General features: G+C 43.3%; 1 protein-coding gene across 1 annotated transcript in view; it reads left to right on the top strand.

The window, feature by feature from the left end:
- LOC140729292 (AP-1 complex subunit sigma-1A) overlaps positions 1-24248 on the top strand; it is a 105204-nt gene extending 80956 nt beyond the window's left edge. The window contains exons 3-5 of the mRNA XM_073048897.1: positions 5091-5199; positions 12861-12998; positions 19667-24248. Of these exons, the coding sequence (XP_072904998.1) occupies positions 5091-5199; positions 12861-12998; positions 19667-19714 (295 nt within the window). The 3' untranslated portion in view covers positions 19715-24248. The remainder of the gene's footprint in view (positions 1-5090; positions 5200-12860; positions 12999-19666) is intronic.
- Positions 24249-26628: the final 2380 nt, after the last annotated feature.

Raw genomic sequence — 26628 nt, 5'->3', positions numbered from 1 at the left:
TGTACTCTCTCTTTTCTTGGTCCATGCACTCTCACGTTCACTTAAAGCTTCAGAATTCTGGATTGAACCCAGATCACGAGCTGTGAGGCAGTAGTTTTAGCCAGATGTCAAGATGCTGTTCTTCATCCAGTGGGTTGTGACAATCACAAATCAAGCAAATAGACCTGGGAAGTGGGGGGTATTAAACTGGCAGGTAGGTAGCTAAAGTTAAGATGCAGGTCAGCTAGGTCCTCGAGCGGCTGTTCAGCCCCAGCCTAGTTGTGTGCCCATCTCCAGGAGATAACAGCCTTGGTCTGGATCTATGTCAGAGCGAGATGAGAGGTTTAGCTTTGCTGTGCAGCAGTTAAGAAATTCTTACCACATCTTTCCAGCAATTATTGATCAGACAGTGATATCTCTCTCCGCCTGTGGCACTTTTCTGTCCCAGCGGGGGATTTGAAGGGAAGCAGTGAAGCTTGACAGAGATGGGAAGTATATCCTAATTGCTCCACTAGCATTGATTTCTGCATTTCATTTTAAGTTGCATTTTGGCAGAGCTTTCACAGGCTGAGCATTCAGTGTGCTCAACTTGTAGCACGGAGCCCCTGTGCTCCACCCACCACTCCTCGTCTTCTTTTGCACTTCTTTCTGGTCTTGTTCCTCCTCAGGGTTGTGGGTTTGTGCCCCTATACAAACACTGCACTGCACTGCCCAATCTGTGCTCACAGAACAGCATCAAGCAAGCACAGCGCTGTCTGAGGTGCTGTCTTTCTAGGGCAACAGGAATCCGAAGCCCCACTCTGCCCCTTCCCTTGGTTAGAAGGCGGCTGATCCCAGCAGGAATATTGGAGAGATTCATCCAGACAAACGGCATTCTGAATCGACACAATCTAATAAGACCAAAAGACAGAGGAGCAAAATTGGGCCATTCAGCCGATTCGATCATGGCTGATTTATTATCCCTGTCAACCCCATTCTTTTGTCACCTTTGTCACCCTTACTAAGCATCAACTAAGGGTCGAGTGTTACCTGTGGGAGAAAAAGAATTGCTAGTGCTCCTGGTTGACACTCAAAGGTTCAAAGTACATCTATACAAGTATGTATGCGGTATACAACCCTAAGATTCGCCTTCCCCACAGTCAGCAACAAAACAAAGAAAAAACATGAAACCCGTTCAAAGAAAGATATCAGACCCTCCCCCCGCGCAAAAAAATTGAACAAATTGGCAACAAAAAAATTAGCAAAGAGCGCAGAATGTAAAACACAAAATCGAAAGAGTCCATATTCAGTTCAGCTCAGTTCATTATCTGCAGGCTGCCATGATCAACATCCCCCAAAACAGCAACAAAAAAGGGACAACCAGAAACATATCATAATGTGAACTACAGAGTCCAATCCACACACCATGTCGATTAAACCTTGGCAAAGACCCAGAAGTCCGGCACATCCTTCAACTGCATTGAGGGAGAGAGACCATTTGAACGCAAGGACCTTCCTTCAGGAGCAGTGAGAGAGAGAGAGAGAGAGAGAGAGAGAACATCATATGCAGCCAGCTTCCTTGGGCAGCAGTAAGCAAGAGACTGGTAGATGGCACTGAACACCTGCTCACCTTCTGCACTCGCCTCAGTAATTTCAATGTTCCTTAACACTCTAATGGGCAAGATTGGCAAGAAATGGAATTGCTCATAGCCTCATGCCCGTTTCCAGGCTTCTTGGCTCGAGGCTGCTCAAAGCCCTCTCAGAGACACCAAAGTGCCAGATTGCTCAATCGGCCCGAAAACGCACCACCAAAATGTATATCACAGATTCCAAGAGCAGCAGAACCACATTTACAAGGAAAACATGACATAAAAGAGGTGAAAGAAATAGTCCTGTGAACCATCTGGTGGATGTCACCCTTTGTCATGTTGTTTGCTGGCATATTCTTCTTCCAGATCGCTGGATCAGGACTGTGACTGGAGAGGGGTGATGGCCAGTATAATGAGGAGATTGGGTATTAGTGAGTTAGGAGTCTGAGGTGATTGGTGTACTGGGGAGTGGTGACAAACGATAGACCAAGGAAGGGCAGGGAGTTGTTTGGCTATGGCAAGTTCTACAACAATTTAAATGCTGTGAAGAGTCTTGCAATATCTGTGATGAATAAATCTTCAGCCTCTCTTCCTCTGACCCCAGGACTTCATCTCTTCCTTTTTCCTCTGTAATTCCATGGTATGCCCTCTCAATACCACTCAATCCAGCAGATATCCACTCTCAACACTGTGAGGCAACATGGTAGTGTAACAGTTAACGTAACACTATTACAGTGCTAGTGTAAGACCGGGGTTAATTTGCACCACTTTGTGTAAGGAGTTTGTAATTTTACCCTGTGTGACCATGTGGATTTCCTCTGGGTGCTTCAGTTTTCTCCTATATCCAAAAGACAGCTAGAGTTAATAATTTCTGGGCATGCTATGTTGGCACTGGAAGCACGTCAGAACTTGGCAGCACAATCCTAGCTGATTTGATTTGATGCAAAGGATATATTTCACTGTATGTTTCAATGTACATATACTGTGCAAAAGTCTTAGGCACATATATATAGCTAGGATGCTTAAGACATTTGCACACTACTGTGATAATTTTATGTTTTGCACTGTACTGCTGCCAAAAGAAAAGCAAATTTCATGACATAGGTGAGTGATGATAAATCTGATTCTGATATGGGTCTCTATTGTGGACTGAGAGAGGGAAGGTGGCAGGGAGAGGGGAATCATGGTTGGGAAAAGGGGGAGGGGATGGGAAGAACCAGAGGGACATTCTGTAATGATAAAAAACCATTTTTGGATTCAAATGACCTTCCCTGGTGTCTTAGGGCTGGATGGGTCTGCACTTGTGCCACCACCTCCCTGCCCATTGCCACTCCTTCCCTGCCTCCTGTTCCACACCTGTCCCGCAGTGCTCCATCCTTGTCATTTGCAATATCCTTTGCTCCTGCCAGATTTACAAATTCACTCTCTGCTGCATGTATGATACTGTGCAAAAGTCTTAGGCACCCTAGCTATATAGTATATGTGCTGAAGACTTTTGTACAGTATCATACATGTGACAAATAAAGCTAATCTTAAGTTATAACACTGTAACCTTGACTGCTAAAGCTATTCAGAACTGACTCATTCTCATGTTGGCCCTCAAAAAAGTGAAAAACCATTATACTGACTGATTTTAATTTTCTTCCTCACTAACTCTGGAACACTGAAATCTATCAGTTTCCCTGCTAGGGATCAAGTAGCTTGGTGCAGCAGTGTAGAAGAATTGAATGATCACGATAAAGTAAATAGAAACTTTTGAGTAACACACACAAAATGCTGGAGGAGCTCAGCAGGTCTATTATGGAGGGAAGGGGCAGTCAACATGTAGGGTCGAGACCCTTCATTGGCACATTTATTCCTTTCCATCCATAGGTGATGCCTGACCTGACTGAGTTCCTTCAGTGTTTTGTGCGTTGTTCCTGTCTCTCCTAGATTCTTGGCCTACTTAGGAAGCCCGGTCATATTTCTTCTTAGCAAAGACATTAGGCATCCAGTGTTATTAAGAGTGAGATTCAATGGCTAGGAAGGTGGTTCTGCAAAGGTTCGTGGAGAGCGAAGAGCATGGCAAGGCACAGAAGATGTCATGGTCAACCACTGAAGCCCCTAGATGTGATGACTACTTGTAGCATTGGACCCAGACTTCCATGGCCGAGAGAGTGGAACTGCCCCAGTGCAACGGCTTTTCCACTTAAAAAAAACTCTGTACACGGGTTTCCTATCATCATCAGATATGATAGACAACCAATCACATCAATCCATGATTGATTGTACCTACTTGGGAGTAGATGCAGAGGAGGTGTCAGGGGTAAGTTTTTTACGCAGACGGTGGTGAGCACGTGGAATGGGCTGCCAGCAACAGTGGTGGAGGCGGATATGATAGGGTCTTTTAAGAGACTTTTGGGTAGGTACACGGAGCTTAGAAAAATATAGAGGGCTATGGGTAATCCTAGTAATTTCTAACGTAGGGACATGTTCGGCACAACTTTGTGGGCCGAAGGACCTGTATTGTGCATTTCAATGTTTCTAGGTTTTCTATGTTTCTATGATGAGAAGAAAGGTCTCAGCCTGAAATGTCGACTTTTTACTATTTTCTATAGATGCAGCCTGACCTGCTGAGTTCTTCCAGCATTTTGTGTGTGTTGTTTTGGATTTGCAGCATCTGCAGATTTTCTCGCGTATGATCTTTTGAGTATTTTTATTTTGTGCAAGGCTTATTCTGAACACTGAGAAATTCCAGTTACTGAGAATAAATTGCAAGGTCAATTTGTTGCTGTATAATTCAGGAGGATTGGTTTGTGTTTTTTTTTTGTCTTGTTCTGGGCATCTACAATTGTTACCGTTTCATGCTGGCCATTTGTAAGTACCCTTGTTTTCAGTTGATGTTTCCTACCTCAAAACTCAGACTGGACAGTTATACTGAACACATCAGAAACGTGAGAGTCCACAATACAAGTCTATTTACTTAGCTAACTTGCTGCCTGTTACACCGCTGGTGTTTAGGGCAGCAAAGGATGTCCTCCATATCTGTCTGTCTATACTGTCAATATGGAAGGATTCTTTATTGCTGGTTCCATAACAGTTTTTTTTTGACCATTCGGGGTTCTTAGCCCTGAGCTGAAAACCAGAATCTAGAGGACCAAAAGATGACTCTTAGTCTGGCCTGTTTGGCAGTGGTGACCCTACGAAGAGCCAAAGCATAAAGCCCTGACTCCAGCCAGTTTAGCTCTCCATGTCATGGAGGTATGCAAGCCTCCAAACCCAAACCCAACAACAAGGTTGTGGTCTTCTTGGAGGAATACAAGTGTATGTAGAAGCAAAAGTATGACAATACACATGTATGTGCAGCTGTATATTTTCCTGTATGTAATGTGCAGGTATAACTATCTATGCACACCTAGTTGTATGTATATGCATTTACATATGTCCATACAAATATGCACATAGATTTGTAGTGGTTGTATGTAAGAAAGTGGGGGGAGAAAGAGATGGATAACCTTAAGAAAAGCTTCATAAATGATCAAAATATTGAAATTTTTTGTCCAGATATGCTAGTCTGTACTTCTGCTGTGCAATTGAAGACCAAGACAATGAACTCCTGACCTTGGAGCTCATCCACCGTTACGTGGAGCTTCTAGACAAATATTTCGGCAGTGTAAGTAGTTCTGTGTCTGTTGTTCTACCGCTTGGAGTGGGTGCTACTGACTCAGTTAGCTGTATTACAGGGTCTGGTCCAAAGGGACACAGTTACTCAGTAGAGAACATAGAACAGTAGAGCATTGATTTCAGATTCATTTTTATGTATCACATTTACATTTAAATATACAATTAAATGTGTTGTTTACAGTAACAACCAACACACCCCAGGGCGTGATGGAGGCAGCCCGCAAGTGTTGCCACACATTCCAGTGCCAGCATAGTATACCTACAATGCTCAGCAGAACAACACAGAATACAACAAGCATCAAAACTACACCAGCAAGACAAGCCCCATTCCTAAACACATACACATACAGTCCTCCAACTCCACGTCAGGCTGTCTCCATCCTCCAGCCTCCAGTGAACTCGCGGAGTACAAGCCCTTCAGCCCACAATATTGTGCCTAGGGTGCCAAAGACTTTTGCACAATAGTGTACTAAATTTTATGTATTACACTGTACTGCTGTCGCAGAAATAAAACAAAGTTCATGACATTTGTGGACTGAGAGTGGGAAGGGGCAGGGAGAGGGGAGTCTTGGTTGGGAAAAGTGGGAGGGAAAGGCGAGGAAGCAAGGAGCACCAGAGACATCATTTGTAAATTCAATAGCTGTTTATATATAATGGCCATAAATCCTTTTTGAAATGGTTTAAGCTGAAAGATAACATTTATCATATTTGGTAAATGAGCAAATGGGTAATTCGGTAACAAATGGCGTATATAAAAAAAATTCCTGACTTGTAAATATCTAAAAAATTGTGCATTAGATATATTTATATTATTTGTTTTAGTGGGGTTTTTTTCTCTCTCAATAATAGAAATTTTTGAGTTTTTTTCTATGAGCTGTTAAGAGGAGTTGTGGTTCTTTTTTTATATTAGCTTAATATTATACTATATATGATTTTGACAGTGTATATTCCTTTGTACTATTATTGAAATATGTATTTGCGATAACTTCTCCTCTGACTTGTATTTATCATTATTTTAAATCAAGAAAAAAAGATTGAAATGGAGAAGCACCAGAGAGACATTCTGTAATAATCAATAAACTGATTGTTGATTGATCACCCTAGCAATATATATGCGCCTAAGACAGTATTGTAATCCTCCATTTTTCTTCCATCCATGTCCTACCTAAGGCTGTCTTAAATGTCCCTAATGTATCTGCTTCTAGCAACACCCCTGGCAGAATGTTCCATGGACCTACTACTCTCTGTGTTTTTAAAATAAAACCTACCTCTGGGATGGCACAGTAGCATAGTGGTTTGCACAGTGCTTTACCCTAGTTCAATTCTCACTGCTGCCTGTAAATAGTTTGTACTTTCTCCCCATGACTGCATAGGTTTCTTCCAGGTGCTCTGGTTTCCTCTCTCTGTCCAAAGATGTACCAGTTGATAGGTTAATTTGATCATTGTAAATTGTCCCATGATTAGGCTAGGATTTTTTTTTTAAATTGGGGGATTGCTGAGCGGTGTCCAGAACAGCCTATTCCATTCTGCATCTCAATTAACAGATAAATAGATAAATAAATAAATCCCCCTACTACTTTCCATCAATCATCTTAAAATTATGCACCCACATATTTCTGCCCTGGGGGAAAAGTCCCTGGCTGTCCTCTGTATCTATGCCACTTAACATCTTGTACACCTCTATCAAGTCACCTGTCATCCTCCTTTGCTCCAAAGCGAATAGCCCTGGCTGGCTCAACCTTCCCTCATGATATGCTGATCCAGGCAGCCTCTGGATTAGTTTGTGGAGTGTTAAGGAGTGTGTTGCAGAGTGGGGGTGGGAGAACTAACAAAGCATCACAGGCATTAACCAATGAGAAACTAATATCTCATTGCCAAAATGCTTAGCCTGCCTGGGTTACAGACTGCAGTTTCTGATGGACTCTAGATCAAGATCTCTTTGGGGCGTGGGGGTGGTGGCTTTTGCTATTGCTTGCACAGTGGGAGGGTTGTGGGGAGGTGTCAGTCCTTCTGGTGCAAGTTGAGGGAGGAGGAGGATCGATGTTTCTGCTGCTGCTTGTGTGTTTGAGGGAGAGGGGGCCTTTGGGATTCTTATGTTTCTATCATCCTTTGGGGTTTCTTGTTTTGTGGATGGCTGTGAAGAGTAAGAATTTCAGGTTGTATACTGTATACATTCTCCGATATTAAATTAACCCATTTGAGATCTGCAGGAAGAGTCATAGAGATTTACATCATGAAAACAACTCACTAAGTTTGTGCTGACCTACAATTTATGATGATCTTGCATCAATCTCATTTTTACCCTCCCCACATTTTCATTGGCTTCCCCTTAAGATTCTGCTCCTCACCTACGTACCAGAGGATGATTAACAGCAGCCAGTTAACCCAGCAACCTGCACGTCATTGGGATTGGGAGGAAATTTGAGCACCTCAGGGAAACCCAAGCGATCACAGGACGGTAGACCCTTAAGTCTTAGAGACCTACAGCTCTTTGTGCAGGCTCCCACACAGGTAGTACTCAAGGTCAGGATAAAGAGCAAAAGGTAACAGATTCATGATGTCTCACTGTCACTGTTGTTGGTGGTGCAGTAACATTAGCACCGTACTCCGGAACGGAAGTTCCCGGGTTTGAAACCAGTTGGGCTGTTACCGAGTACGCTTTCCATCCGTGCCGGGTTGAGTGTTGAGCTCGCAACTCGGCCTTGTAAAATAAAGAAAAAATACTGCAAAATGTCCATGTGAGGAGTGGCATGCCACACAGTCTTTCGTTCTGCGCCTTGTAAGGCATGAAAATGCCTGACGCTGGCCTCTCAGGCCTGAGTCGATGTCATCATCATCACTGTTAGAAGCACAGTCCTTGAGTCAGATGTTGGTCTAGTGAGGTAACAGGAACCACTTTAGACAAAGTGAGGAATAAACTGTTCATGATCATCATCATTATGTGTCATGTCATATGACATGGACGATCATGGTTTTATCCATGATTGTTATTGGCAAATTTTTCTACAGAAGTGGTTTGCCGTTGCCTTCTTCTAGGCAGTGTCTTTCCAAGATAGGTGACCCCAGCCATTATCAATGCTCTTCAAAGATTATCTGCCTGATGTCAGTGGTCGCATAACCAGGACTTGTGATCTGCACCGGCTGCTCGTGCGACCATCCACCACCTGCTCCCATGGCTTTACATGACCCTGACCGGGGCGGAGGGGCTAAGTGGGTGTTACACCTTGCCCAAGTGTGACTTGAAGGCTAGTGGACGGAAGGAGTGCCTTACATCTTCTTTGTTAGAGATGTATCTCCACCTTGCCACCCTAAATTGGTACATGGTGATAATAAACCAGTTCACTGAGTTTTGCACGTGATGATTTCATTACAACAATGCATTGAGTAGTACAAGGGGAAAAAAAACAATAGTAGAGTGCAGAATAAAGTGGTACAGTTACAGAGAATGTGCAATTCAAGCAGACAATAAGGCACAAGGCCATAATGAGATAAATTGAAGTTAGGAGTCCATTTTATCATACTAGGGGACTATTCAACAGTCTTATAACAGCTGTTGGTATGTGTTTTCAGGCTTTTATACATTCTGCCTGATGGCTGGTGATGCCGTGGCATCTCCACCAGACTTCTAGGTGAGTGGTCCCAGGTTTGCATCCAGCCGGCTCCTTGCACGCTTCCCATCCACGCTGGGTTGAGCATTGAGCTAGCAACTCGGCCTCATAAAAAACAGATAGAAGTGCTAAAGAAACAGCAAGGTTGCCACCCGAGGAGCAGAAAGGAACAACACCAACTGATGGGAGGGAAGAGCATGTAGGAAGAGTGCAGGTGATTGGGATGTAGTCCAGTGACCATGTAGGACCCAAAATCACCTGTTTCAGAGCCATAATTATAATGGAGGGAGTGAACTTGGGGTGTCCTGAGAGACTTCAAAGTCAACGAAACTCGGCACTGTAATGTACTCTGCTTCAACACACTGATTTATAGAATATAGAATATTACAGCACAGTACAGGCCCTTCAGCACAATGCCAACCTTTTAACCTACTCTAAGATCAATCTAACCTGTTCCTTCCTACATAGCCGCCCCTCCCTTTTATTTTTCTATCACTCCTGTACCTATCTAAAAGTTTCTTAAAGCATATCTGGCTCTACCTCAAATACTGTTGGGTGTTCCATGCACCTACCACTCTTACCTCTGACGACCTCCTTCCCCTGTTCTTCCCTCCAGTCACTTTAAAATTATGCCCTCTGGTATTAGCTGTTTCCACCCTGAGGAAAATATCTGACTATGCACTCAGTCTATGCCTCTTATCATCCTGTACACCTCTATTAAGTCACCTCTCATCCTCCTTCACTCCAAAGAGAAAAGCCCTGATACACTCAGTTTTTCCTTATTAGACATGTTCTGTCATCTGTTCAGCATCCTTGTAAATATCCTCTTCACTGTTTCTGAAGCTTCCACGTCCTTCCTATAATAAGGTGACCAAAGCTGAATGCAAAATTCCAAGTGTGGTCTAACCAGGGTTTGATTGAATTGCCAGATTACCTCACAGCTCTTGGACTTGATCCCTCAACTAATGAAGGCCAATACACCATATGCCTTCTTCACAACCCTATCAATTTGCACAGAAACTCTACGGGATCCCTTTGTTCCTCAAAACCACTAAGAATCCTGCCATTAGCCCTGTATTCTGCCTTCTAATTTGACTTTCTAAAATGAATTACTTCACACTTTTCCAGTTGGAGCTCCACCTGTCACTTCTCAGCTCAGCTCTGCATCTTGTCAATGTCCCATTGTAACCAACGACAAACTTCTACACTATCCACAATGCCACAACCTTCATGTCAACTGCAAACTTATTAACCCACCCTTCCACTTACTAATCCAAGTCATTCGTAAAAGTCACAAAGAGCAGGGGTCCCTGCAGAACACCACTGAGCACCAAGCTCCAGGCAGAATACACTCCATCTACTACCACACTCTGTCTTCTATGAACAATCCAATTCTGTATCCGCACAGCCAGCTTTACCTGGATCCCATGCCTCACAACTTTCTGAATGAGCTTACTATGAGGAACCTTATCAAACACCTTATGCATCACATCTATTGTTCTGCCTTCATCAATGTGCTTCGTCACATCCTCAAAGAATTAAATCCTCATTAAGCATGATCTGCCTCTCATAATCCTGTCTCTGAATCTCCTCCAATAGTTTGCCCACAACTGAAGTATGACTTGGTGGTCTATAATTCCCATGGTTATCCTTCTTTTCTTGAATAAAGGAATACCATTTGCCTCTCTCCAATCTGCTCCTTTGGCCAGTGAAGCTGCAAAGATCATTGCCAAAGCTCAGCAATCTTTTCCCTTGCTTCCCATAGTAACCTGGGGTATATCCTGTCCAGCTCCAGGAACTTGTCTATCCTAATGTGTTTTTTTTAAAGTTCTTGCACATCCTCTTGCTTAACGTCAATATGTTCCAACATATCAGCCTGCTTTATGCTGTCCTCTCAAACGTTAAGGTCCTTCTTACTGATGAATACTGAAGCAAAGTTTTCATTAAGGGCCTCCTCTACCTCCTCTAACACCAGGCACATGGTCCCTTTACTATTCCTGATCAGTCCTACCCTCACTCCATTCATCCTCCTGTTCTTCCCTAATCTAACTCATCAAGGCCATTTCATGCTCCCTTCTAGCTCTCCTAAGTCCATTTTTAAGTTCCTTCCTGGCTACCTTTTAACTCTGAAGAGTCTGCCCCATCTGATCCTTGCTTTCTAAACCTTAAGTAAGCTTTTTTCTTCCTCTTGACTAGAGTTCCTGCTATCTTTTCCTGCCTCAGTGGGACAAACCTACCCAGAACCCATGCAAACGTTCCCCTAAGCAACCTCCACATTTTCTATTGTGAATTTCCCCGAGTGCATTTCATGCTCTCAAATTCACACCTAATATCATATATCTCCTCCCTCCAATTTAAAAACTTCCCAATACCATCTGCTCCTATCCCTCTCCAAGGTTATAATAAGGGTCAGAGTTGTGGTTATAGTCTCCAAAATGCTCACTCACCAAGAGATCTGACATCTAACCTGGTTCAATACCTAGCCCCAGATCCAGAATGGCCTCTCCTTTTGTCAGCTTGTCTCCATATCGTGACAGCAATCTCTCCTGGACACACATAACAAATTCTGCCCATCCAAACCTTTGCACAAAGGAAGTGCCAATCAGTATTAGGGAAGTTGAAGCCCCCATAGCAACAACCCTATTATTTAAGCACCTCTCCAAAATCTGCCTCTCGATATGCTCTACAGTTCCTCTGCTGTTGTGGGGAATAGAGAACACTCCCAATAGAGTGATTTCTCCCTTCCTGTTTCTGACTCAGTAGGCGATCCCTCCACAATGTCCTTCCTTTCTGAGTTAGTAACACTACTCCCCATATCTTTCACCCCCTCCCTGTCCCTTTTTGAAGCATCTAAACCCCAGAAAATCCAGAAGCCATACTTGACCATGTGACAGCCAAGTCTCAGTAATGGCCACAGCATCATAGTTCTATGTACTTTCCCATGCTGTGTCTGAGCTGTCAGGGGTTAATTGTGTGGAGAAACTGAGGTCCCCAGTATTCCACTGCCCCTAACTTGTATGTTTTCTCTATTCACTGACTGAATGTATCTGTCCTGTGTGAAGCCAGTGTGTGTTGTCCCTTCCCATGGTGACTTGGAGCAGGTGATTATGGTGGTCTCCAAACTTCACAGCTGTGGGTCTGGAGTCATTGGTCCTTCCTAGAAAGCGTGGCACGTCAGCATAGTGCTTAGTGTAATGCTTTTAATGCCAGTGATTTTATTCAATTCCTGCCGATGTCGATAAGGAGTTCATATGTTCTCCCTGCGACCGCAAGGGCTCCAGATGCTTCATTTACCTCCCACATTCCAAAAACGTTTGGGTTAGCGTTAATATGTTGTGGGCATGCTACAATAGTGCCAGAGGCAAGGTGACACATACAGGCTGCCCACAGCACATCCTCGGTATGGTGGACGTTGGCACAAACGATACATTTCACTGTATATTTCAAAGTACATGTGACATGAAGGGCTGCTGGTTCTAGTTGCTTCCCTTGGAGAGTCACTAATTCAAGCAGCTGCCCTCGGAGAGGCTGCTGGGTCATGATGCTCTCGGAGATGTTATTAAAATTCTGAGATTTGTAGATTGGACTGTAGTTCATATTGACCTCTTTCAGTTCAATGCTTTTTTTTGTGCTGCCAATTAGTGGGCTGGGGGGGTTAGGGGTTTGATCTCGTTTCTCCATGTGGGTGATCTGTTAGTTTTTGTGCGAGGTAAGTGTTGGGGGGGGGGGTTGGAGTTTGCAAGTTTTTGTTTCTTTTTCTTTTCATGCAGGGGGGATTGATGTCTTTCTTTCAACTTCTTCTGTGATTTTCTATATTTTATGGCTACCTGGAGAAGAGAAATCTCAGAGTTGTATTCTGCAGACATACTTTGATAATAAATTGAAGAATTGAACCCATGAACCATTGAACAAATAAAGCTTTTTTTTAATTACTCGGTTGCCCTAGATATCGTGGTAGGATTTGAACTCCTGACACCACGGGTAATGCCCCTCAGCTGGATTACTAGTCTCACCTTGCTGCCATACACTTGTCACTTTCCAGGTGTGTGAACTGGATATAATCTTCAACTTTGAGAAGGCCTACTTCATTCTGGATGAATTTATCATGGGTGGAGAGATCCAGGATACTTCGAAAAAGAATGTCTTGAAGGCCATCGAGCAGGCTGATCTCATGCAGGAGGTAAGTGTGATCATGGCAGCCAGTGGGAGGTGAAGGAACAGGGATACTGGAAATGCTGGTCAAGTCCGGCTACTGCCAAAGGTCGGAGACTGTCAGAATGATGTGAAGTCCATCTTGCACTGCTGAGGCATTGCTTCTGGCCATGTGGTCAACCTCAGAGCAGATTCAGGTTCAGATTTATTTAGTACACGTACATTGAAACATATAGTAAATTGCTTCGTTTGCTTTAACAAACAGGGCTACCACCACCAGCTCTGCCAGGGCTATTGGCAGAGGCAAATAGATTGGCAACATTTAAGAAACTCTTAGGTAGGCACATGGATGAAAGAAAAATGGAAGGATGAGTGGGAGAAAAGGTTTAGGTTGATCTTAGAGCAGGTTAAAAGGTCAGCATAACATCGTGGACCAAAGGACCTATACTATGCTATGCTGTTCTATGTTGTAATCAACAGGCCCAAGGATGTGCTGAGGCAGCCTGTAAGTGTCAACTCCCCACAATTCTGAGCAGAGCAACTAGCGGCAACAACTGGAAAAAAAAACAAGTCCTGTGCCACCCCTCTACCCCCCTTTACCCCCACCCCCCTTCCACACTCTCATCCTCACACTCTCCCTTATTCTCTCTCCCTCACACACAAAAACTACTTTTCTTTTTTCTTTAAAGGCAAGCAGGCAGTTGAAAGTCAAATATTATTACAATAGAATTACAGTACAAATTGGGTCCAAGACATTCAACCACCACCAATTAAATTGTAGTGCCTACACAGTCTTCATCTTAATGAGAATGTGGGTGATGCCTTTCTACAAAATCAGCTCTTTCATGGTTCATTTACCTTAATCATAATTGTGACGAACAGTGGGGATATGTAGCAGTGTGCTAACACTGTAGAGAAGATACCTGCCTGGAGTTTTTAATGAAGGATCACTCACTGTCTTGTATGGCTTTTAGATCTATATAGGAGCTCTTTGACTAAATTACCAACTAAGTTTACTGACGCTTAACCTCTCTGCATTGAGTCCAGCAACATCCTTGTAAATGTTCTCTGAACTCTTTCCAGTTTAATAGCACCTTTCCAACAGCAGGGTGATTAAAACTGAATGCAAGCATTTTAAATATGGCCTCACTACCATCTTCTACAACTTCCATTCAACACTTCACCTGCAAATCTGCTGGGGTCATCTATTGTGCCTGGTGCTCCTGATGCAGATTCTTCTACATTGGTGAGACCTGTCGTAAGTTGGGGGACTGCTTCATCGAGCACCTCCATTCCATCCATCACAAGTGGAGTCTCCCTGTGGCCAAACATTTAAATTCCTATTCCCGTTCTGACATGTTGGTCTATGGCCTCCTCTTGTGCCAAGATGAGGCCACCCTCAGGGTAAAGGTGCAACTCCTTATATTCTGTCTGGGGAGCCTCCAACCTGATGGCATGAATGTTGATTTCTCCTTCTGGTTAAAAAAAAAACATCACTTCTTTGCCCCCCCGCCATCTCTTCTTCTATTCCCCACTCTGACCTACTTCTTCTCTCCTACCTATTACTTTTCCCTGAGTCCCCTCCTCCTTCCCTCTACTCTCCTGTCCTATCAGATTTCTTCTCCAGCCATTGACCTTCCCCACCCACCTGACCTATCACCTTCTAGCTATCCTCCTTCCCTTCCCCCCACCTTTTTACTCTGGTATCCTCTCCCATCCTGCTTAGTCCTGAAGAAGGGTCTTGGCCTGAAACGTTCATTTCTATAGATGCTGCCTAACCTGGTGTATTCCGCCAGCATCTTGCTTCATTATAACCTCCCAACTTTTATAGTCAGTGTTGAAGACCAGCATGCCAGCGGCCTTCTTCACCGTCCTGTCCACCTGTGATGCAGCTTTCAGGGAACCATATACCTGTAGTCCTAGGTTCCTCTGTTGTAGAAACAGATCCTAGAACCCCACTGTGAATGCTGTACACTCATTTGTCTTTGGCAAAATGCAACACCTCACATTGGTCGAATTAAACTCCTTTTGTCATTTCTTGGCCCACTTAACCAGCAGATCAAGATCCCTCTATGAATCCTGATAACCAACTTCACTGTCAATGACACCACTTAAATTAGTGTTATCTGCAAACTTGCTAACAATGCCTTCTCATCCAGAACACCGATATAAATCACAAATAGCTTATTTTCCTATACAATTGTCACAGGTACTGAAATACAGTAAAAAGATTGTCTTGCATACTGTTCATACAGATCATTACACTACAAGACCATAAGATGTACATTAGGAGCAGAATTAGGCCATTAGGCCCATTGAGTTTACTCTGCCATATTCTTCATGGCTGATCCATTTGCCCTCTCAACCCCAATTTCCTGCCTTCTCCCTATATCTCTTCATGCCCTGACTAATCAAGAATCAATCAACCTCTGCCTTAAATTTACCCAGTGACTTGGCCTCTACAGCTGCCTGTTGCAACAATTTCTACAGATTCACCACTCTCTGGATAATCAAATTCCTCCTCATCTCCATTCTAAAAGGACGCCTTTCTATTCTGAGGCTGTATCCTCTAGCCTTAGACTCTCCCACCTCAGGAAACATCATTTCTACATCCACTATATCGAAATGAATGATAACCTCAACGTTCAAAAGGTTTCAATGAGATCACCCATCGTTCTTCTGAACTCCAATGAGTACAGACCTAGAGCCATTAAATGTTCCTCATATAATCAGCCTTTTAATCCTGGAATCATTTTCATGAGCTTCCTTTGAACCCTCTCCAATGACAGCACATCCTTTCTTAGATAAGGAACTCACAATATACAGTGTGAGGCCCACCAGTGTCTCATAAAGTCTCAGTGTTACATCCTTGCTTTTATATTCTAGTTCTCTTGAAATGAATGCTAACATTGCATTTGCCTTCATAGACAGTGCATTGAGGTAGAACAAGGTGAAACAATTGCAGAATAAAGTGTAACAGCTACAGAAAGTGCAGTGCAGGTAATCAATAAAGTGCAAGATCAAAACAAGATAGTTTCAGTATTAAACAAGTTTTCAAAAGTCAAAGGTAAATTTATTACCAAAGTACATGTATGTCACCATATACTAGCCTGAGATTAATTTTCTTGCAGGCATTTAAAGGGAAATTTAAAAATGCAATAGAATTTATGAAAACCTATACATAAATGAAGACAATCAATATGCAAAAGTTGACAAACTGTGCAAAAAAAATACTGAGAACATGAGTTGAAGAGATTAAAAAAAAAGGGATTCTGCAGGTGCTAGAGATCCAGAGAATAAAGAGTCAACAGTTCAACATGAGACATCAACTCGTTATTCCTCCTCATAGACGCTGCCTGACCTGCTGAGTTCCTCCAGCATTTTGTGTGTTGTAGAGTTCTGGAAAGTGAGACCATAAGTCAGTTATTGTGTGTGTATATATATATATAAAAAATATAGAACCATTGAACATTACAGCACAGAAACAAGCCTTTTGGCCCTTCTTGGCTTTGCCGAACCATTTTTCTGCCTAGTCCCACTGACCTGCTCCTGGCCCATATCCCTCCATGCACCTCTCATCCATATACCTGTCCAAATTTTTCTTAAATGTTAAAAATGAGCCCACATTTACAACTTCATCTGACAACTCATTCCACACTCCCACCACTCTCTGTGTGAAGAAGCCCCCCCATGTTCCCTTTAAACTTTTCCCCCTTCACCCTTAACCCATGTCCTCTGTTTTTTTTTTCTCCCCTAGCCTCAGTGGAAAAAGCCTGCTTGCACTCACTCTATCTATACCCATCATAACTTTATATACCTCTATCAAGTCTCCCCTCATTCTTCTACGCTCCAGGGAATAAAGTCCTAACCTATTCAACCTTTCTCTGTAACTCAGTTTCTCAAGTCTCAGCAACATCCTTGTAAACCTTCTCTGCACTCTTTCAACCTTATCCTTCCGGTAATTCAGTGACCAAAACTGTACACAATACAATACTCCAAATTCGGCCTCACCAATGCCTTATACAACCTCTACGCTATCTACCTGTGATGCCACTTTTAGGGAATTTTGTATCTGTATTCCTAGATAGTGCACTCTTCAGTGTCCTACCATTTACCTTGTATGTTCTACCTTGGTTTGTCCTTCCAAAGTGCAATACCTCACACTTGTCTGTATTACCGTAAACTCCATCTGCCATTTTTCAGCCCATTTTTCCAGCTGGTCCAGATCCCTCTGTAAGCTTTGAAAACCTTCCTCACTATCCACTGCACCTCCAATCTTTGTATCATCAGCAAATTTAATGATCCAATTTACCACATTATCATCCAGATCATTAACATAGATGACAAATAACAATGCAACCAGCACTGATCCCTGTGGCGCACCACTAGTCACAGTCCTCCACTCAGAGAAACAATCCTCCACTACCACTCTCTGACTTCTCCCATTGAGCCAATGTCTAATCCAATTTACTACCTCACCATGTGTACCTAGCAACTGAATTTTCCTAACTAACCTCTCATGCGGGACCTTGTCAAAGGCCTTACTGAAGTCCATGTAGACAACATCCACTGCCTTTCCTTCATCCACTTTCCTGGTAACTTCCTTAAAAAACTCTGATAGATTGGTTAAACATGACCTACCACGCACAAAGCCATGTTGACTCTCCCTAGTAAGTCCCCATCCATCCAAATTCTTGTAGATCCTATCTCTTAGTACTCCTTCCAATAATTTACCTACTACAGACATCAAACTTACCAGCCTATAATTTCCTGGATTACTTTTTGAGCATTTTTTTAAAAAACAGAACAACATGAGCTTTCCTCCAATCCTCCGGCACCTCACCCATAGATACCGACATTTTAAATATATCTGCCAGGGCCCCTGCAATTTCAACACTAGTCTCCTTCAAGGTCCGAGGGAATACCCTGTCAGGTCCTGGGGATTTATCTAATCTGATTTGCCTCAAGACAGCAAGCACCTCCTCCTCTTTAATCTGTATAGGTTCCATGTCCTCACTACTTGTTTGCCTCATTTTCATTGACTCCATGCCAGATCCTTAGTAAATACAGATGCAAAAAACCCTTTTAAAATCTCCCCCATTTCTTTTGGTTCCATACATAGCCGACCACTCTGATCTTCAAGAGGACCAATTTTATCCCTTACTATCCTTTTGCTCTTAATATACCAGTAGAAGCTCTTTGGATTATCCTTCACCTTGACTGCCAAAGCAACCTCATGTCTTCTTTTAGCCGTCCTGATTTCTTTCTTAAGTATTTTTTGCACTTTTTATACTCCTCAAGTACCTTATTTGCTCTCTGTTTCCTATACATGTCATACATCTCTCTCCTCTTCTTTATCAGAGTTCCAATATTCCTACAGAACCTAGGTTCCTTATTCTTATTCACTTTGCCTTTAATCCTGACAGGAACATACAAACTCTGCATTCTCAAAATGTCTCCTTTGAAGGCCTCCCACTTAACAACAACTTCCTTGCCAGAGAACAACCTGTCCCAATCCACGCTTTTTAGATACTTTCTCATTTCTTCATATTTGGCCTTTTTCCAGTTTAGAACCTCAACCCAAGGACCAGATCTATCTTTATCCATGATCAAGTTGAAACTAATGGTGTTATGATCACTGGAACCAAAGTGTTCCCCGACACACACTTCCGTCACCTGTCCTAACTCGTTTCCTAATAGAAGATCTAATATTGCATCCTCTCTAGTATTGATTTAGTAAACTTTCCTGAACACAGTTTACAAACTCTAACCCATCTAGAACTTTAACAGTATAGGAGTCCCAATCAATATGTGGAAAATTAAAATCCCCTACTATCACAACTTTATGTTTCCTGCATTTGTCTGCTATCTCTCTGCAGATTTGCTCGTCCAATTCTTGCTGACTATTGGTTGGTCTATAATACAACCCCATTAATGTGGTCATGCCTTTCCTGTTTCTCAGCTCCACCCATATGGCCTCAGTAGACAAGCCCTCTAATCTGTCCTGCCTGAGCACTGCTGTAACATTTTCCATGACTAGCAATGCCACCACACCCCACCCTTCATTCCTCTGCCTCTATCATGTCTGAAACGTCTGAACCCTGGAACATTAAGCTGCCAGTCCTGCCCCTCCTGTAGCCAAGTTTCACTAATGGCTACAATGTCATAATTCCACGTGTCAATCCACGCCCTCAGCTCATCAGCTGATATAATATCAGCCCAAAATGTTCCTCCAGTATTTTACTATATAGAGTATTTCATTGTACTGCTGCTGTAAAATTAATAAATTTCTCGACATGTGCCGGTGATATTAAATCTGATTCTGGTTCTGATTTTAATAATGGCTGTGATCACCTGGCTTTTAAAGACACAGACCAGAAGAAGGCAAAGGCCTTCTTGAAAGAAGGCAAACCACTCCTGTAGCAAATTTTGTCAAGAGCAATCATGGTCATTAGGCCATGATCACCCTCGTCATACAGTACGTCACATATTGATACTAATTACTATATTGGTTGTGACACTTGCGGGCTGCTGCCAGCACATCCTTGCATTGTGCTGGCTGTTATACAGATGATGCATTTCATTATATGTTTCATTGCGTACATGATATAGTATATAAATGAATCTGAATTGCAAATGGCACTTTACTAGTTGTGTTAAATTGGATTTTAATCTGATCTCTCTTTTTGTCTGTAGGACGATGAGTCGCCTCGCAGTGTTCTGGAGGAGATGGGCTTGGCTTAGCTCACCGCGGACTTTAAAAGGGACATCTTGCTCAGTTAGGGTGGGGGGAGTCAAAGGGGAAAAAACACTAAACACTGCGTAATCTGGACTGTCTGGCGTCGCTGTCTGTCTGAAATAAATGATCGAAATCTGCACCCCCAAATACCCTCTCGCCCAACCCCTGGTTTCATCCAGCTCTCTGGATAGCGAGAACCTGGAGCCAGTGATCTGCTCTGCACCCACAGCTGGAGAAAATGGGGCAGCCAAGATTGGGGTGGGGGCAAACTGGGGTTATTGTCGTTAGTGGGAAGGGATAGTACAAAACCAGGACTTGATCAGAGAGCATTGGAGAAGGTGTTGGTGCTGTTAATGAGCGGGTGTATTTGGGGGATGCCACATAACCAGGATCAGATCTGTAGTGGGATTAAGAAGGTGAGGAAGGTGTTGGATTTACTAGAGACTACAGATGCTGAAATCGGGAGCAAAATATAAAACGCTGGAGGAACTCGGCAGGTCAGGCAACATCAACGGGGAGAAATGGACAATCAGTGTTTCAGGTCGAGGTCCTTCATATGGGAAGGTGTTGAAACCTAGCTAGATTCTCTAGTGGGTCGAGCTGTCTAGAGTCTGACACAAAAGGAGAACCAAATCCTTAGTGGGAGAGGTGATTTGGGGAATGATGCAAAACCAGAACTGGATCAGTGGGAGAGGTTTATTGGGGAATGATGTACAGTCTGAACTGGATCAGTTGGAGAGGTCATTTGGGGAATAATGTAAAACCAGAAATGGATCACTAGGAGAAGTTAATTGAGGAATGATGCAAATCCCGAACTGGATCAGTGGGAAAGATGATTTGGGGAATGTAAAACCAGGACTGGAGATTTTATTACAGACCCGTACGCCGGATTTTTAACCCTTGCTCAAGTACTCCATAAGTGAAGAGGCTAATGCAAAATCCAATTTATTTTCTTGTATACATTTTCCAGAGTGTGACAAAAAAAACAATGGAAGGGACTTCCACACTTCCTTGATTTCACTTCCACTGCCTAGCCTCACAGTGTTCCTGAAGTGTTTGCCTGTGGGCATGGGAATCCTATAGGAGGTGTGAGGAGTGATATTCCCATTCCCTTTCTCCATCTGTCAGTAATACAGGAACCACCTGCCACATTCCACAGTGGCAGATAGAATGATGTCTCACAGCGCCAGAGACCTTGGGTTCAATCCTGACCTCTGTTGCTGTCCATGTGGAGTTTGCACGTTCTCCCCAAGAGTATGTAGGCTTCCCCCATTGCAGAGACGTGCAGGTCAATAGGTTAATTCACCTTGGTAAATTTCCCACAGTGTGTAGACGGGGTGTAGAGTTTGAGGGGTGCATTGATTGAAATGTGGAAAGAATAAATATTGAAATTAATGTAGAATTAATTGGTTGAGTGTGTAAACTTGATGGGCTGAAGGACCTATTTCCTGTGTTTTTCTCTGACTAGTATTAAGGGAGAGAACCGATCCGGGCTGGGTGGGGTGAAGTGAAGTGAAAGTGTAAGATAATGGAGTTGCTGTATGGGATGGGGAAGGGAGTCCTATTGTTGAGCAGATCTGACCACTACACCAGCATGTTAATGGCAAAATAATTCACAAGAGTCTGGCCAAACACTGTGCCAATCAGGACTGTACATCCATGCGGAATATTTTTGACAAATCTATAGGTACAGCTTTTTGCTGGGATCTATATCACCAGAAAGAGGAAGGGAGACATAATATTTACTCTTAAGCACACGGAGACAGGAAATTGAGGATCAAATAATTACTGTAGTTGGAGCAGTTGGTGAGATGCTCAACTGGGGATCTTCCAGTTGACTTATGTGGGATTTGGTTTTGCTGCTTTTTAATGATGAGGGTGTCATTCTCCCTCTCCCTGTGTGTCTCTGTGTCTGTCTTTGTGTGTATGAGAGGGCGAGAGGGACTACTGTGTCACACCATCTGAAGATTGCTTAAATACTTTGAGTGAGCTGGATGGGGTTTTGTTCCCACTGTGTGGGCGGAGCTGTTAGATCCATTCTCATTAGCTCATTCATTGTTACATTTGTCTGTTCCATCACTACCTGGCTACCATGTTTTGTAGGTAACAACAACACTACATTTGGCAGGGATAGAAATGAAAGTCTGAGAATGGTAAAAACACAGGAAGAGACCACTTGGCCCATTGAATACCTGCTGGCCATAGTAGAGCAATCTCTTGAGTTCTTTCAATGAAGCCCTACATTAGTCAGTGTCCATTGAGTTCCCTTTCAAAGTCTCTGCTTCCATTTTGTATCTTTTGTCTAAACATGAGTCAGGGTCTCCCCTACACTGTTGCAAATTCATGCATTTGCCACCCATTGAAGCCATGTCTTGTCCTTTGCTGGGACTATCTTGGCTGCTCAGCTTATAAAGTAATTTTATCCAGATTACTTAATGTTCCTTTTTTGTCAAAATTCTACACTTCAGGTGGCATGTCCACTTAAGATGAGAGAGTGCATTTCTTTCTGTTTGTTTTGCTTGTGATCACTCGTCACTAAAAGCCTCCAACTCGGCAGGTATGCTCTCCAACCTGTGCACTTACACAGCCTACCAGCATTTTTACAATGTCTCAATATCACTGGATGCCCTGCAATTACACCACAGAGCGCATCCTTTGACCTTCAGCCACAGACAGGTCAGTGGACAGAGCACATGGGTGTAGCTATCAGAAGACTAAGTCCTGCCCACCCATCAGAGATCATTTCAAACGCCTTTCAAACTTCCCATGCGTACTTTGCAAGTCACCCTTTGGATTCAAGAGAGGCAAAATCCCCTTCCTCCATGACCTCTTGGATGTCTCCAGAGCCACACACTTAGGAATTGCTCTTTCCCGCGCCACAAGGTTGTCCTCTCCTCTCCTCATCCAACCTGACATTAGCCAGTTGACAGTAACAGCAAAAGAAGTTATGAAATCACATGACTAGCACTATGTGACCTTTCAAATCAGACGTCCCTTCATTTTAAAGAAAACTGACATTTTATACAACTTCTATGTTTCCCGTTTTTGTAAAAATGCTAAACCTGATGCCGCATCCATTTAAGAAGAGAGCTTCCATTTTTTTTTGTTTTACCTGAAATCCCACATCACTGAGGTCCAGGGCAAGGGTCCCCAACCTGGGGTCCACAGACCCCTTGGTTCACAGTAGGGGTCCATGGCATAAAAAAGGTTGGGAACCTCTGGTCCAGGATATGATTAAATCCCTTTGTGTTGACCACCTTATGCTGGCTTGGTATCTCATTCTGATGACGGCATCTTCTTTTATTCATTTGAGAGAGATGGGTGCCTTCCTAAATGGTATAGGACTTCTGAGCTTACTGCTCTGTTTGAGGGACATCTAAGAATCAGGTGCATTGCCTGAGGAGGAAATAACTCGGGTACAGGCCATCTTCAGGCTATGAATATGGACATCTAAATGAACTCCCATTATATTAAATTCAAAAGGCCAATGGCTGAATTAGTTTCTTGCCTCTCTTCATTATTAGGTCTTCCTTATCAGTCTTGTGTGCTTTGGTACCGTTCAGTACAAGGGAGTTCCGGTTACCATGTTGAGAGATTTTTGTGTAGAGTCTGACTTTTGGACAAAATTAACTAGAAAACTGAGCTTGTTCGTTACTTAGCAGAACCCAGTGATTGAACTTTAAGACGGATGAAAGGCATGGGAGGACGAATCCCAAAGGATTGATTCCTGTTGGGAGGAGGTAATTTGAGGATGATGAGTTGCCTATTTGAAATGGGTGGGGAATTTCTCCAAGGGGCTGTAAAGCCTGTGGTCTTTCTCAGCCCAAGCAGCAGCAGGTAAATTCAAGGGAGAGAAGGACTTTTGGGCTGCAGGGCTAGTCAGGATCAAACTGCACAGTGGAGTTGGGGCAAAGGTCAAAGTAGCCATCATCTCATTGACTGATGGAACAGTGTCCATGCGTCTGTGGGTTCAGAGCCTGTATCGGGGAAGAGGAGTAAATTCCGTTCCCTAAGCAACATTGGTAAATCATGTAGGTTTTAATGATTGGTAGTTTAATTAACTAAGTTTAAGTTACCCAGATGCCATGGTGGGCTTTGAACTTGCTACCCTGGATCATGAGACTTCAGAGGTGGTGGGAGGATGCTGAGGGGGAAGAGCTTACCAGGAATGCCTCCTGTGCTGGAAAGGTTCTGTGGGCTGCCTTAAATAAGGAATTGAGGCAGAGGAGAGTAACCAGATTTGAAATCTGTCATGATTTTGTACACTCTTTCTGACAGTTAGTTTCACTGAAGCCAGTGTAGCCAGATCTTGGAGAGGACTTAATGAGAGTTCGGTGCAGGCACCTGCATTTGGCACACTTGACTACCACTGACTGCATTCAGATTGATGTCGGATTTCAGATTAATCAATCCACACCTGTCTTCTATTTGGAATTTTGAATGTTTATTTTTGGACTATTGTGGAGTGAAAATATTCATGTACAGTATATCTCTGAAATTTGATGTTTTATTTATTAAACATTAAACAGGTACAGCTCATGCATTAGTGCTTTTATTCCTATTTAACCATCGTGTCTTCTCATTTTAATGAAATGTGTTTGGCAAATTTATCACATGTACATCAAAACATACAGTGAAATGCGTTGTTTGCGTTAACAACCAGCACATCGACGGATGTGCTGGAGGCAGCCCACAAGTGTTGCCACGTTCTGACGTCAACATCCTCTTACTCCTTACTGCCCATTACACCACTGGTGTTGAGGGCAGCAGTGAAGGTCCTCCATCTCTAGCGATGTTCAGGGCTCTCTTCATTGTGGCAGTAGCTTCCTCTCGGTTTTAACTCCTGTCAGTCATGCAAGCCCTGAGTGGAGACTCAGGAATACCGTCACACTCAGATGTATAAGGATTCTTCATGGCTGTTTCTGTAACCATTTTTTTTGACCAGTCAGAGTTGATAGCCCTTAGCTGAACCCCCAAACCTGGAGGACCAGTGGACCACTCTTAGTCTGACCTCTATCCTTTGACCTGTTTGGCTTGGTTGACCCTACCAAGAGACCGAACATAAAGCCCTGACACCAGCCAACATGGCTCTCTGGGCCATTGAGGCACACAAACCAAGACAAGGTTGTGGTCCTCTTGGAGGAGCTGTCAACATAGCACATCCACAGTGCTCAGCAGAATAACACAGATCACAAACAACAAAACAAGCCCTGTTCTTGCCTCCCACCCACCATCGTACACAGTCTCTAAGCCCAGGACAGGTCATGTTCAGCCTTTAGGCTCCAGCTGACTCGTGGATATGCAGACATTACACCTTTGGCTTCCCCAGCAGAGATTTGCAGAATCAGGGTTCTGCCAATTAGGCCATGACATTTTGACTTCCAATCAAACTTCTGGCTTCAATATCATTGTAGGACTTATCGACGATGATGAGTGGGGACCTGAACTCCTGACTCCCCGATAATGGGACCGAGGACACTAGGCCTCAGCTCCTGTCTCACCAAATTGCATACCAAAAGGAGCTCCCATCCTAGAACACACCAACAACTAACTGTTCTGTGTGGGGTGGAGGTGGTGGGAGCACCAAGCCTTGAACTCGCTGTTCTGAGAACATGGAATTGAGTCTTAGATTCCAGCCCATCCTCTGATTCCCCCAAATCCCTGTCACTAAACCCTAATCAGACACCTAACACCCTCTCTGACCCCACAACTATCCCAATGAATCTAAAAAAGCCTTTTTAAAAAAAAACAATCTGAGCCACAACCTTGACAGATACCATAGCTGGGTGCTCGTCTTCAGAATTGGGTTTAATATCACCAGCATATGTTGTGAAATGTGTCTGCAGCAGCAGAGATACAATGCAATACTTAATAGAAGAGAGAAAAAAACTGAATTACAGTAAGTGTATAGATACATACATATTAAATGGGTAGTGCAAAACTGGAAGTGAGAGAGAGGACCTGTGGCATGTCGAGCTGTTGGGTGTACAATGGTCTCTTTGGGGCTTTGCTGTTACTTGCTTGATGGGTGGCGAGCACTGATGCTTCCTGCTGGAATGAGGAGGAGGGGGACGGGAAAGGGTTGTTCCTTTGCTGCTGCTTGTATGAGGGAGGGGGCTTTTGGGTTCTAATGTTTGCTGTCAGTCATTCTTTTGGGGTTTTCTTCTGTTTTGTAGATATCTGCGAAGAGTAAGAATTTTAGGTTGTATACTGTAGACATTCTCTGATATTAAATAGAACCGTTGAGCCATTGAAAATGAAAATTTAAAAAAAGTAGTGAGGTAGTGTTCATGGTTTCAATGTCCATTCAGAAATCTGACAGCAGAGGGGAAGAAGCTGTCCTTCAATCATTGAGTGTGTGTGTACTTCTTCCCTGATTGTAGCAATGAGAAGAGAGCATGGCCTGGGTGATAGGGGGTCCTTAACGATGGATGCTACCTTCTTGAGGCATCTCTTCTTGAAGAGATCCTGGTTGCTATGGAGTCTAGTGCCAATGATAGAGCTGAGTTCACAACTTAGTTAACTTGACTTAACTTGAACTAACTTAATTTGCGTTAAGGATATTTCCACTTGTTCAAGTTTCTAGTCATCTGACTGTATGTACAGTATATGCAACCAAGCACAACAATGTTCCTCCAGAACACAGTGAACACACAGTTATATATCTCCCATAGCATATAAAACAAAATAATAATATATCCAAAATGCATGTAGTGTATAAACAGTAAACAGCTCGCTCTCCTACTGATGAGACCTTGGTGGTGGCGAGTATTCATTAGTCTCAGAGCCTGCAGGAAGAAACTAGTCTGGCAACCTAGTCCTAGTTCTGATGCTCCTGCACCTCCTTCCTGATGGTAGCATGTCAATGAGATTGGGGGATGAGTGGTAAGGATCCTCAACATTGTTTTAGGCCCTCCAT

The sequence above is a fragment of the Hemitrygon akajei genome, chromosome 6 (genome assembly GCF_048418815.1).
Source record: "Hemitrygon akajei chromosome 6, sHemAka1.3, whole genome shotgun sequence".
Lineage (NCBI taxonomy): Eukaryota > Metazoa > Chordata > Chondrichthyes > Myliobatiformes > Dasyatidae > Hemitrygon > Hemitrygon akajei.
Note: the sequence above shows the minus strand (reverse complement) of the source record. Positions and strands in the feature narration are given on the sequence as shown.